The sequence below is a fragment of the Chrysemys picta genome, chromosome 7 (genome assembly GCF_011386835.1).
Source record: "Chrysemys picta bellii isolate R12L10 chromosome 7, ASM1138683v2, whole genome shotgun sequence".
Lineage (NCBI taxonomy): Eukaryota > Metazoa > Chordata > Testudines > Emydidae > Chrysemys > Chrysemys picta.
The window spans coordinates 79,697,489-79,710,546 of NC_088797.1; the positions used below are offsets into that span (position 1 = coordinate 79,697,489).

The 13,058-nt window shown below is 48.6% G+C and overlaps 1 protein-coding gene across 35 annotated transcripts in view; it reads right to left on the minus strand.

Moving 5' to 3' along the window:
- ANK3 (ankyrin 3) overlaps positions 1-13,058 on the minus strand; it is a 548,316-nt gene that overhangs the window by 88,038 nt on the left and 447,220 nt on the right. For 29 of the 35 annotated variants that reach the window (XM_065553406.1, XM_065553396.1, XM_065553399.1 and 26 more), the window contains one exon: positions 317-440. In XM_065553406.1, the coding sequence (XP_065409478.1) occupies positions 317-440 (124 nt within the window). Of the gene's footprint in view, positions 1-316; positions 441-1,910; positions 3,134-13,058 lie in introns of those variants that run through there. The other 6 variants (XM_065553422.1, XM_065553421.1, XM_065553420.1 and 3 more) reach the window with 3 other exon arrangements.

Here is a 13,058-nt window from a genome sequence, read left to right on the forward strand (position 1 = left end):
AGCTTTTAGACAGATGCTCTATGTAGGTTACCAGCTGTTTGAAAAGAAGCACTTTTTATATTTCTAGAGCATGAGTGGATACTAGAAAAAATGAACAATTAATTTTCTGTATCATTGCCACAATGAAGCCAATATGAATTAACAATACAAAACCAAACAGCAATGAATGTATATTTTAAACATAAGGGATTATCAGATTGCTGAAACATGCATCCACCATTTTTTATTTAAAATTGATTTTGGTAATGTGTGAAAAAATGCACTGGATTTGAAACAGAGTGTACTTCTGATGAAGTATAAAAATTAAATACAATACCTGGCAGAGCGGGCTCCTAGACTAAAGCCCATGTATCCTTCAGCAGGCAGGGAATCATCTCCCAACTCTTTTAGATCCTGCGGCCCAAGATATTTGTCTGTATCACCTGTCATTGCATCCTCACCTGCCAGTATAAAAGCAAACTGAAATCAGAAGTTACATGTATCATAAATGTTCATGTGTTCAGTAATTCATAATATCCTTCCACTGCTTTCCAACAAGTGATCAATCACATCACATCCCCAGAGGTTTTTTTCCCTAGTAGAAGAATGTCAATTATCTACCATCTGCATAGGTTTGAAAAAAATTCTATACAAGTGGTTAGTATAAGGGGCCAAAGTTCTTGATACTATAAATCCACTGATTCAAGAGTTATACCAGGAATGAAGTTAGCCAATTATTCTTGCAACCTAAGCCTCTCTCTATGGGTTTAACACCGCATAACGTCTTTGCCCCTTCCTTACAAAAAAAGACATGAAGATGAATGAAAGGCAGGTCATTCTATAATCTTGAATAGCAGTTTTTAGTCATTATCTGTTTGCAGACTCACAGTGAAGAGTGAAGCAATGTTTGAATGGACACTGAATGGAAGGCCAGGCCCACCTCTTCTTTTGATTTTCTCCCAAATGTTTTACAAACTTGAATTAGTATTAGATTTTTCTTAATGCTTTTTACATTAATATATGCTGAGGTTCCTAGCAGTATGATCATTTTATTAAGATAAAGTAAATTATTTGTCAAGAATGTTCATTACTGTATATGATGGGGGAGTGACATCATGACTAATACTAGAATAGATTAGAGCAAAACATATATCTAAATTATTCTTGAATTACTAAGAATTTGAAGTGTAAAATTCACCCCAATGACTGTGCTAATTTCAACAATGCTAGATATATATGAACTAACAGCTGACTAGATATTAATTGTGAAGTAAAAACCTGGTAAATGTGTAAAAAGGAAAACTGAAAGTAATAAAAGCTGCTCTTTAAAAAGAACACAGTACTGTTAGAAAGGGTTAACTAACTAACTTGCTTTTACTAAGTGCATCTGAACACCATTACATCATACTGAAAACTACATTCCAGCAGTGACAGAGCAGGTCTAAAATATGCCCCTTGTGGTTTTAGGATTTTCTTTCCTGTCCTCTCTATAATACAGAGTACAGAGCACTGTAGCTAAATTTATTACATTTATAAATTCAAACTCTATCCCTTTGCTTGTTGAACACGTTTTTGAGTACATAAAAGTTCACAAAAGAGAAAAGAGTTCACGTTGCATTCACAAAGGTGACTGATTCATAAACCTCAGCTATATTTTTCCAATTTCTTCATTCAGTAGAGTTTAGACTTTCCATTCACTTAATTCAGGAAACCACAGACTGAGCTCTGTTTTTAAACTACCAATCAATTCTAAAAATACCCTTTCAGCTACTGTTTGCAAACGACAAAATAAACAGATCAACTTTCTACTGCAGCGCAGCAACAGAGATTATTTTAAGTAACAATTTAAAGGCTAAAATGTTTGTAATATATCATAGAGCATAAAATTCTGAAAAAACATTAAATACTAAATTTAACTTTAAAAGTCTTACTGTTTTGGAAAGCCATTTTCACCAGTCTGGTCTATAAGTTTTTTTTCCTGATGTTTCCAAGAATTCCTATTAGTCCTATTAGTCTTTAAGCAGTGATTAGGAGTTAATCTCCAAACCAGCACAAGCAAACTAATCCCTGTGGGTCATATTCACTTTCCACACAACTGAGATCTTCTTAACACCTTGATCTCTTCGTACGTATTTTAAGAAATATGTATCTTTGTCCTCTCAACTCAGATAAAAAAAATCTTTGCAAATATGAAACAAAGTGAAAAATAATGACAACTTATTTGAAGTTAAGATCCTTTTTAATCACTCTATAGACATCCTTTTAAAGCTTCTTCTGATTGGATTAAAACTTCTTTGGCAAGCCTCTTGAATGGCGACATAAATGCAAGCACTTGAGTTATTTGTATGTAAATAGGGGTACTGCTAGGGTGTAGCTTTTCTGTAACTTGACACCAAGGCAAGGCTCAGAGGCTAAACATGTAACACAGTACTGACTGGGGCTGCCTAAAATCAAGGAAAACGGAGTTAGGCACAGTACTCCGTTGGCCGGAGATTCCAGCTGAACTAGTATTAATGCGACATTACAAACACAGGGCTAAGAGACAAAGGTACATACACTAAAGTGTTGTTTGGACCAGGGAGTGCCATTGAGCTGATTTTTTAGATCTCGGCTAAGCAGGCAACAGATACGACAGACGCTTCTTTATGGCTATTCTCAGGTGAAGGGGCAGAAGGGGTTGCCTTTGAGTTCTGAAGCGGACTCGAGGGCTTGGAGGAAAATCTGGCTCCAGCACTAACCGGAACCTTGCAGTGCAATCTTTCAGCCCCTGTCAGGGAGCAACAAGACAAGTAGTAGCCAGCGATGGCCGAGGTCCTGGTTGTCTGCAACACAGCCCTCTCGTCTCTGGTGGGTGGGGAGAAAGGAGGGGGAATGTCATTCTGCCACCACGAGAGAGCCGCAGGAAACAGGAGATGGGTGGGTGGCTGGGAGTGGAATCTCTGGGTCAGCTGGAAAATTTCCCCCGTCTCTTCCCCTTCCCCTCCTCCCAATCCACAGTGTGTGTTGTGCTGCTTTGCTGCACCACTCGGGGTGCCTATGCAGTGGTGTGAAAGGGAGCAACATAGTGATCTCCAAAGGCCTCTGCGTGGGCGCTTTAATCCCTTTCTCTGCGCTGCGAGCACACCCGGAGCAGAGAAGCACAGCGCAGCAGCCTGAGTGGGGCGAGACAACATTGGGGGGGGGGGGGCTATGAGCTGCAGCCGCAGTCTTGTTGGCAGCAGAAGGAGACAGGCGCATTGCAGGCGAAAATCAAACATGAAGGGTTAGATCCCGAAGGCTCCACTCTTATCAAAATGCGATGCCTTGCAGTGCTAGTTACAGAGCCCTCAAAGGGCTTCATCAGTTGCGGCTAATCCTCAGCGTATAACCAGATAGCTACAAACACTTCCCCAGCCACAGCTCAACTTTTCGGGTCTGGCAAAGCCATCCAGACTGTCAAGCACTAAAAAGTCTGCCCTGGCCATGTGCTCATGTATAAACTCACTGAGAAGAGAGATGGCCCCAAGCAAAGGAGTTCGAATCTGGATCCCGAGCAGGTACTAAACTTTCCTACACTGATGGGGGGTTTGGAACCCATAGTTTGGTTCAACCCCACTATAGAGATAGGTAGGGATAGCCACAAAGTTTGGATCCAGATCTGAATTTTTCCCAAATTCAAGGGTGCTCAGATCCAGAGCCCCATTTCCTATCAGAAGGATTCAGCTGAGAATGATCAGAGAGAAAACTGATCATTGAGACAACTGAAAAAAATAGCTGACCGTGAGGAGAAGGTAGGAGGAGAGAGAGGCAGCTCTGGAAGATAAGGAGTCAGAGCTGGTTCAGGGGAGTGGCTGATTGCTGGGAGAGTGGGGAGAGCTGACCAGCAGGAAAGTGGGGGAGGCCCTTACTTGGGGTGACCATATTTACACCTAGTAAAATTACTGATATTCAAATGAGTTCAATGGCAATCAATCAAAACTATGCAGTACAAACATTCATATTATCAAGTTGACTGCGCCCCTGTTAAAAAGAAATACTGCCTTGTTGGATTCTTTTTATTTATCTTCTTATCTTTAAGGCTTTAGGTTTACATGGGGAGGGGTGACACATACACACCTGCTCCCTTCCCCCACACACACACAAAGGGAGAGGTGACACACACACGTACACCCCTCTCACATAGCAGGATTGACCGACCGACCGACCCAACCCTCCCTGCCTGGTGTTCTTCACCCTCCATGCCTGGCTGGGCCCCTGGGACGGACCCGCCTCTCCTGGTACCTGGCGCCACATCTTCCTGAAGCAACACATGGCGGGGGGGGGGGGGGAGGGCATGCAGGGTCACATTTCCCTCCACCCACCCCAGATTTCTGTCAGGTTCACAACGGAATGTGGCCAGCAGCAGCCTTTCAGCACTGTGTGGGAGGGACAGGATGGGAGCTGCTTCAGGAGGGGAGGGATGACCTGGTCCCTGTCTTTGCAGCTCTCATCTCTCCTCTCCTCTCCCCCCCGACCTGGAAGCAGCTTGTCTCTTCCTGCCCATACAGCATGGGCAGGAAGGGGTTAAGCCCTAAGGATTCATTGTGCACCAGGGCCCGTGCAAGGCTTTTTTGTGCCCTAGGCAAAACGTCCACCTTGCGTCCCCCCCACCCCGGCACATCGGTTCATTGAGGGGCAAATCCCAATGTGCCTTTATAGACCCCAGGGGCCAGCCATGCCCAGGGGCTGCTCCCCAGACCAGGTTCCCCCTCCCTGCCCCCTGAACTCCCCTGGAGGATGCACAGCCCCCCCCCCAAGCCCTCCCCTCCCCACTCCACCCTGGCAGCCCCCGCTCCGAGTCCACTCACTGGCTTTGCCGGGCTTGAGCCGCTGCAGCAGCTTGGCAGGGAGGATCCGCCTTTCGGAGGCACCGGAGAGCCAGAGCTTGCGGCGGCGGCGAACCCCAGCCATGGAGGAGCTGGCGCGGTGCAGGGGGGCAGCAGCCCTGCAAAGGCGGCGGCACCGCTAGCGGGGCCCACCACCCATCCTACCCAGGCTGCGGCCCAGCACCCCCCATCTACCGGGGCTCCTGCAGGCTGCAGCGGATGCATGCGTGCGCCAGCCCCCGTGCATCCCCCAGCTACCCCCTCGCCACGCTCGGGCTCTGTGGCTCCTGGGCATGTGAGCCACCACCAGGGCGCGGGACCCTAAGCCTGCTCCGGGAGGGGCAGTGGTGGCGGCGGCTCACACTCCCGGGAGCCGCAGAGCCCGAGTGTGGCGAGGGAAGAGCCGGGTGGTGCACAGGGGCAGCCGCCTGCATGCATCCGCTGCAGCCTGCAGGAGCCCCCCCCGGGGGGGGCGGGGGTGCCGGGCCACAGTCTGGGCAGGAGGGGCGGGGGGTGCGGCTGTTTCCTGCTAGCGGTGCTGCCGCCTTTGCAGGGCTGCTGATCCTCCCTGTGCCGCGCCGGGTCCTCCATGGCTGGGGCTCGCTGCCCCCGCAAGCTGATGCTCTGGTTCTCCGGTGCCTCCAGAAGGTGGCTCCTCCCTGCAGAGCCAGGGCACCGCTTTTTGGTGCCCCCAGCCAGTTGGCACCCTAGGCGACCGACTAGTTCGCCTAGTGGTTGCACTGGCCCTGGGCCCAGGGAACCTGACTACAGGGGCTTTAGCGAATCCTGCCGAAGAGGTGGCTCAGCAGGGAAGGGTGCCTAGGAGATAGAGCAGCCCTGCGCTCCCTGTGGGTAGGACCCGGATGGGGGGAGGAGGGTGAAGAGGATGCTAAGCCCCTGCCCTGGGGGCTGCTGTGGAGCCTGCAGGTTCAGAGCATGAACAGGCTGGAAATCACTTTCCCCCCACCGCCACTCCAGAGCTTAGCTGATTTAGCTGAGGGGTGGAGAGGCTTCCTCCTGTCAGCACTGTGCAGGGCTTTGGCACATGCAGGTCATGGCTCCTCCTGGCTAGCGCCCCAGTCTGGAGGGTCTTGGGCTTTCCCGGGGCGCCGGCCCAGCAAGAGGTAGCGGGGGAAGGAAGGAGCCTGTCGGCCAGGTTGTTGGTGAGCTGAGCGCTCCAACCAGGGACTGATTCTCCACACAGCGCTGGGAGCAGGTCGCTCCCCACAGAGGGGATATGGAGGAACAGTGGAGTAGGAGAGGGAGGTGAAGGGGCAAAGCAGGGAGAGGACAGCTGGAGGGGGAGTTTGTAAAGGGCTGATACATGTGCAACAGAGGCGACACGTAACCAGCCACCACCTGGCGCCTGCCCACACACACCAGCTACTGCAGCTCACAGCGTGCAGCCAGCACCAGCCAGAAACAGGACGGGGGCATGTCCCTGCTGGCTGAGAGCCAGCATGCAGCAGGGACTGCGCTGACAGACCGGCAGGGGGAGCAGATGGCCCCGCGCTGCATCTTTGCCCCACCACCAGCCTTGCACACCCACCCCCATCATCAGCCACTGGACCTACCCCCCGCACTCACCGCTGGTGGGCAGGGATCCAGCCAGCAGCAGGGCTCACCGGTACTGATGGGGGTGGAGGAAGACAGAAAATATGGGACAATTTGCCCGTTTTTAAGAAAAAGTCGGGAAGCCTGCAGGAAGGCTTAAATACGGGAATGTCCCTTTAAAAACAGGATGACTGGTCAGCCTACCCTTACTCTCTAGTTTATAAGCAGAGCTTTACTTCTGCTTTGTTATTAGGAGGGTCTATAATTATAAAATTGATTATTTGTAGAAAAAAAGCCAACATCTAAAATCCACAACTCCCACACAAAGATTCTAGATCATAGTCTGGTCACATTATACAGTAAAAACCCAGCACCACAAAGCAAACAAATAGGCTCATTTCATTACTAGGATCCTCAGAATCATCAGAGCCATTTCAGGAAAAATCAGCCGCCATCCAAGCACACTTCTCACCACTGGAGAATCTACCAGTAAGGCAGTGGCGGATTTAGAGTTAGTGAGGCCCTGTGCTCAGCTTCATGTTTTGGGCCCCTCCTTGGGACCCAGCCAAGAAAAAGAACATTCTCTCTTATCTCCCTACTGCCCCCATTTTTCATTCTTTTTTTCTTCATCCTCCTCCTATAAGTAATAGGAAGTAAATGAAAATAAAGTGAGGTACCTTGATTGTTTTTGTAGTCTAACTTATTTTCCCACAGACCACTTGAAAATCGGTGGGGGTCTCGGCGGACCACTTAATGATCTTTCCAAATATTGTTTGTACCATTAGCTACCTATTGTAAAGCGCTTTGGATAAGAGCGCTTTATAAAAAAAAATGTAAACAAATATTGGGGTGTGGTGTCTGGCCAGGACTTAGGTTGCGGGAGGGGGCTCAGGGCTGGGGGTGCAGGGTTTGGGAGGAAGTTATGGTGCAGGAGCAGGCTGGGGGTTGGGGCATAGGTGCTGACTTCTAATAGCGCCGGTGGATACTCGACCCCCCCTCTGCCTCCGGCCATGTCCCAACTCCATCCCTGCCCTGCCCCCTTCCTGCCCCCATTCCAACCCCTTCCCCAAAGTCCCCGCCCCAACTCCACCCCCTCCCTGCCCCTAATCAACTCCTTCCCCAAATCCCGGCCCCGGCCCCACCTCCTCCCCTGAGCATGCCACGTTCCCGCTCCTCCCCGCCCCTCCCAGAGCTTACTACAGCTGTTTGGTGGTGACAAGCACCGGGGGGGGGAGGAACAGGGACACGGCACGCTCCGGGGAGGAGGTGGGCAGGGGCTGGAGGTGTGTGAGAAGGATTCAGGAGTCAGGGCTGGGAGTGTGTGAAGGGCTGCAGGAGTCAGGGCTGGGGGTGCAGAGTGCAGGGTCTGGGAGAGACTTAGGGTGCAGGAGCAGGCTGGGGGTTGGGGTGCAGGGTCTGGCCAAGAGTTAGGATGCAGGAGGGGGCTCAGGGTTGGGGCAAGAGGTTGGGGTGTGGAGTGCTTACCTGGGGCAGCTTCCATTTGGTGCAAGGGGTGCAGGTGGGAATGGGGAGGGGGTTCAGGAGCTCCTGTTTGGTGCTCAGGGTGGAGGTGGTGATATGGGGGGTGCAGAAGTCAGGGCATGGGGTGTGGGGGAGCTGGGTATGTGTGCGGGGTGCATGAGTCAGGGAGGGCAGGGAGTGTGTGAGGGGGGTGCAGAAGTCAGGGCTGGAGGATGTGGGCTGGGGTTGTGGGGGCGCTCCCTGCCCCACCCAAGCCCCCTGCCCTGAGCAGCTCACGGCAAGGGGGGGTATGTGTAGGGGGAATGCAGGGACCCCGCCTTTGCTCTGCCCTGCCCCAATTCCACTCCCTTCCCCAAGGCCCCACCCCTGCCTCTTCTCCGCCTCCTCCCCTGAGCGTGCTGCGGCCCTGCTCCTCCCCTCCCTGTTTGGCAGCGGGGACAGCACTGGGAGGGGGAAGGGCAGGAATGCTGCAAGCTCGGGGGAGGAGATGGGGGAGGGGGAGCTTGGCTGCTGGTGGAAGCCTGCAGCAGGAGCCCCAGGAGCCAGCAGAACCAAGCTTCTGCCCCCACAGCTGCCCAGCCCTGGGCCCCCCTGTTGTTAGGGGCCCCATGCCAGGGCACTCGGTGTTTTACTGTAAATCCGCCTCTGCAGTAAGGGATAGGATTTTGAAGGTGGTCAAGAGCTCTGACTAATTCCTGCTCTAAAGGAAATCATGTGGGAATATTCCAAGACTATTTCCCAACTCTGATTATAAAACAAACATTTGCTGAGGTCAAACTTCAACAGCAAGTACTGGGCATTAAATATTTTTTACTGTACCATCCTGTGATGCAGAGTATTATTTGGAAGACAAATTTTGATCCTCAGATCCTCTGATGTAGTAAAAATCTTTGCTAATGAAAAGATGCAACAGGTGCAAACAAACCTGAGTTTACGTAAATCTAATGAGCCAGATTAATAACAACGGGATGACTATTTTCATGGCTTCAAGCTATATCCTAAAGAAAAATTACTTTCCTTTCTCTAGTATTTTTTTTTCTCTACTAGATATAATGGGAAAAGTAGCAATATTCTCCTATCAATGCATTATGTTGTAAGATCTTCCCATATGGATCTACATGATCTCTGTTTAAATTCTTAAATATGTATCCATTTGTGTAAATACCTTGTTTCAGGTTCTACTAGACATTACTTTTGAGATATGTTTGAGGAAAATCAATCAGGAATTCAGACTCCTGGTAGGCTACTGGAGCAGAGGGATCAGGAATACAGTTGACCTACATCCGGGGCAAGGGACATGAAATAGTTTAACTTCTGTCCATTCTAATTTGTGTTTAAACTACAAAAAGAGCTTTATACTTATAAAAATATACAAAAAAGAGACAGTTACACTTTAACTACACAAACCATAATGGAGAAAACATAGTTCATATCACTAAAGGTTTATTTTCCCCAGGAAGTAGAGAAGAGATCTTTTGGTCCAAATCTTGTACTTTAGACTTGGAAACTTTTTCCTGAGGACTAATAATTGATACAAACATTTTGTGCTTGGGACATACAGAGTTATATCATTAGAGTCGGACTGTGATTTGCACAAAGCCATGGATAGGGGACAGTATGGAGCTGTATTACACCTTGGAAAGCATTAGGAATAAACTCTACCTCAGAAAGCACAATCTCTCCCAGGTGGCTTTGTGCGCCCAGGGGATGTGCATGTACCCCATGCATAAGGATAACACATATTGCTCCCCACCCGAATGACAGTTCCACTTCACAAGCCAATATGCAGGAAACATGGGGACAAGACCTCACCTTCTCCTTGTGCTTTTCTAGATGATGTAAACCCTGAAGGCAAAGTATTACTCTCAGATACCAATCTGATAGGTGCTTTTGACAAACTTGAAGATGACAGGGTGGACAGATCACTCAACAAACAAGAATGACAACTGGAAAAGGAAGTTGGGAAAATGGAACCAGAATAAAGGCTTTGTTTCAGTGTTCAATGTATCTAAATATGAATGGATATGATACACTGTAAACAGATATGTAGTAGTACTGGCACAGAGAAAGGACTTCCTGCAGAAGACATTGTGTTTGCCAGATCGGCCAGCTAAACCTACAATTGTCTGTATATATGCCCTTCAGAAAAGAAGTGAAGAGAAGGCACCCTGCCACTTCAACAGATGGACAAGAATGCCGAGATTCAAGACACCATTTGCAGGAGTTGCATGTTAATGGCAAGGGGATTTACAGCTGGGAATGTTGAAATGGTTCTTCTGGCTGAGCTGCAGAAACTGTACTTCAGAGATTATCCTGTATCATTGCTAATCTAATTGTGAGCTGGATTACCTTGATAGAATACTTCCATCAGGCTGTATAGCCATTTTTACATCCAGTAGAATAAAAAAAATATTACATGTTGGACATGGTCATTCCAAAGAATTTTACACACTTTCTTTTAATTCTGTGGGAGACTCAAGTAAAATGGATGAAATAAACTCAATCTGGCTGTGTATAATAAAACTAGGTTGAGATGCTGAAACCTAATCCTTTCTGGCTCAGATGGCAAGAATACTGTGTTTGAAAGGAATATGAACTCAGAAGAAATACTGAGGATAAAATACATTTCAGACAAAGTTATACTAGGTGAAGTAACACTAAGAGATGAAGTATCTAGTGAAAACTAGTCTGAAGACTGAATATCTCTGTGTTGTGTTACAACTTGGTATCCTTCATCCAGGGCTGGCTCCAGACACCAGCTTCTCAAGCAGGTGCTTGGGGCGGCCGCTCTGGAGAGGGGCGGCACGTCCAGGTATTCGGCGGCAATTCGGCGGACGGTCCCTCACTCCGCCTGGGAGTGAAGCACCTTCCTCCGAATTACCGCTGCAGATCGCGATCACGGCTTTTTTGTTTTGTTTTGTTTTGTTTTGTTTTGGCTGCTTGGGGCGGCCAAAACCCTGGAGCCGGCCCTGCCTTCATCTCTTCTTTCCTACTACACTACAGACTGACACTGTGTTTTATGAAGAAAGAAAATGTCATCTTTATTATCCCTGGATAAACATAGGTACAAACATTATTTAGAGGTCATTTGATACTACAGATAGTAGCCAGTTTGTTATATATTTTTCCCATCAAAATCAGTCCAGCTCCATTGGGAAAAGGACAGGTGACAAAGGACAGAGGAGCATATTCTTTTCTATTCAAAGACCTGGTTTCACACAAATATGAATAAATATGAATATCCAACTCCTCAAACTTTACCCAGCTGTAAAACTACATTGCGTATGGAGCTAGACAGCTTCCTTCAGTTCTTAACATTTAAAAACAAAAAACCCCATCAACAACAGACTTTCAGGAATGGTAATGTTTTGGTCTTTCCTAGTTGCATCCTGTTATCCTCCAGATCCTCCCGTGTGCCCCGGGGGCCCAACAATATACTCTGATGACTTAGAAGGGTGTCTGTCTAATGCAGAGGTGGGCAAACTATGCCCCATAGGCCACATCCGGCCCACCAGCCGTTTTAATCCGACACTCGAGCTCCTGCTGGGGAGTGGGGTCTGGGGCTTGCCCCACTCCAGCGCTCCAGATGAAGGGCAGGGGCAGGGGCTGCTACGCATGACTCCTGGAAGCAGCAGCATGTCCCCCCTCCTGCTTCAATGCATAGGAGTAGCCAGGGGGCTCCGCTTCGCACGCTGTCCCCGTCCCAAGTGCCGTCCCTGCAGCTGGAGCAGGGACATGCCGCTGCTTCCGGAAGCTGCTTGAGGTAAGTGCCGCCTGGAGCTTGCACCCCTGAGCCACCCCCTGTGCCCCAACCTCCTGCCCCAGCCCTGATCCCCCTCCCACCCTCCAAAGCCCTTGGTCCCAGCCCATAGCACCCTCCTGCACCCCAAACCTCTCATCCTCAGCCCCACCCAGAGCTTGCACCCCCAGCTGGGGCCCTCACACACACACACCCCACACCCCATATGCCCTGCCCCAGCCTGGAGGCCCACACCTGGAATTCCTCATTTCTGGAACCTGCATGCCCAGCCCAGAGCCCATACCTCCTCCCACACCCCAACCTCAATTTTGTGAGCATTCATGGCCCACCATACAATTTCTATACCCAGATGTGGCCCTCGGGCCAAAACGTTTGCCCACTCCTGGTCTAATGTATGATGGGCTGATCTGTGCGACATCTAGTCACATCAAGATAGGAATCTTCACCATATGGGTTAGATCACCTTTTTGGGAGTTTAATTGTTGTTTAGATTGAAAAGTTTGTCTTCACCTACCCAAGTCCAAAAAGAAAATGAAACTCCAAGGGCCAACATAAAGAAAGAGCTTCATGCAAGTACTGATACTGCATCTCAGCATACCCTCCACTTGCTCCCTCCTCCCTGCTGCAGCTTTAGCTCACTTCCCTTGCATCAACTTTCCTTGCCTGCTCATCAGTTAGCCTTGATATGTCAGCAGCAGCAGGGCTTCTAGTTTACTCCACAAGGTTAAAATCCTGCCATGTGCCATGAAGGATGCATTCAATCTGTTGGATGTGCTTGCTCAGGCAGGAGTTACCTAGAGCCCTGAGGCAGATAATAGGTTGTCCTTCAACATCAATGACTGCCTGGGAATTTGAGTCAAGTCCATCCTTGACCTCTACCAGCTACAGGATCCTAACCTAGTTCTCCAAGCAACTTCATGGAGCTTGAATCACAAGCCTACATATGGAGATGACAGAAAGCCTTCACAGAAGCAAACAATAGCACTCAGGGGAAAATCTAGTTCTTATACATTCAGGTTTCACTTGTACAGTATCTGAAATTTCTTTAAAGTAACATTAAAGTTTAGTTTTCACTCCCTACATTTAAGTAAAATACTTACCATCTGGGGAAGCAGCTTAGTGTTAATTTTTCCATTAAGACATACCCAGGTGTTTATGACTATGGTGGCTTCTTTTTTTGTACCATAGCTGCTTACAAGCATTTAATCCATGTTGGGTACAGTTTCTAAAGTAAGCAGTATGACTCAGGTTTGGAACATTTCCAGCTTTGGAAGGGAAAAAAAAGAAGAGCGAGAACCTTCCTTGTGGTCTGGGTTGCTCCTAAACCAATCTGCCCTCAGTGGAGAAAATGAATTACATGTCTGCCATGTAAATATTCATTTACTGGAAACAAGACATAATTTGGGCAAACAAAGTGACAGTTTCCCCACACATTTGTC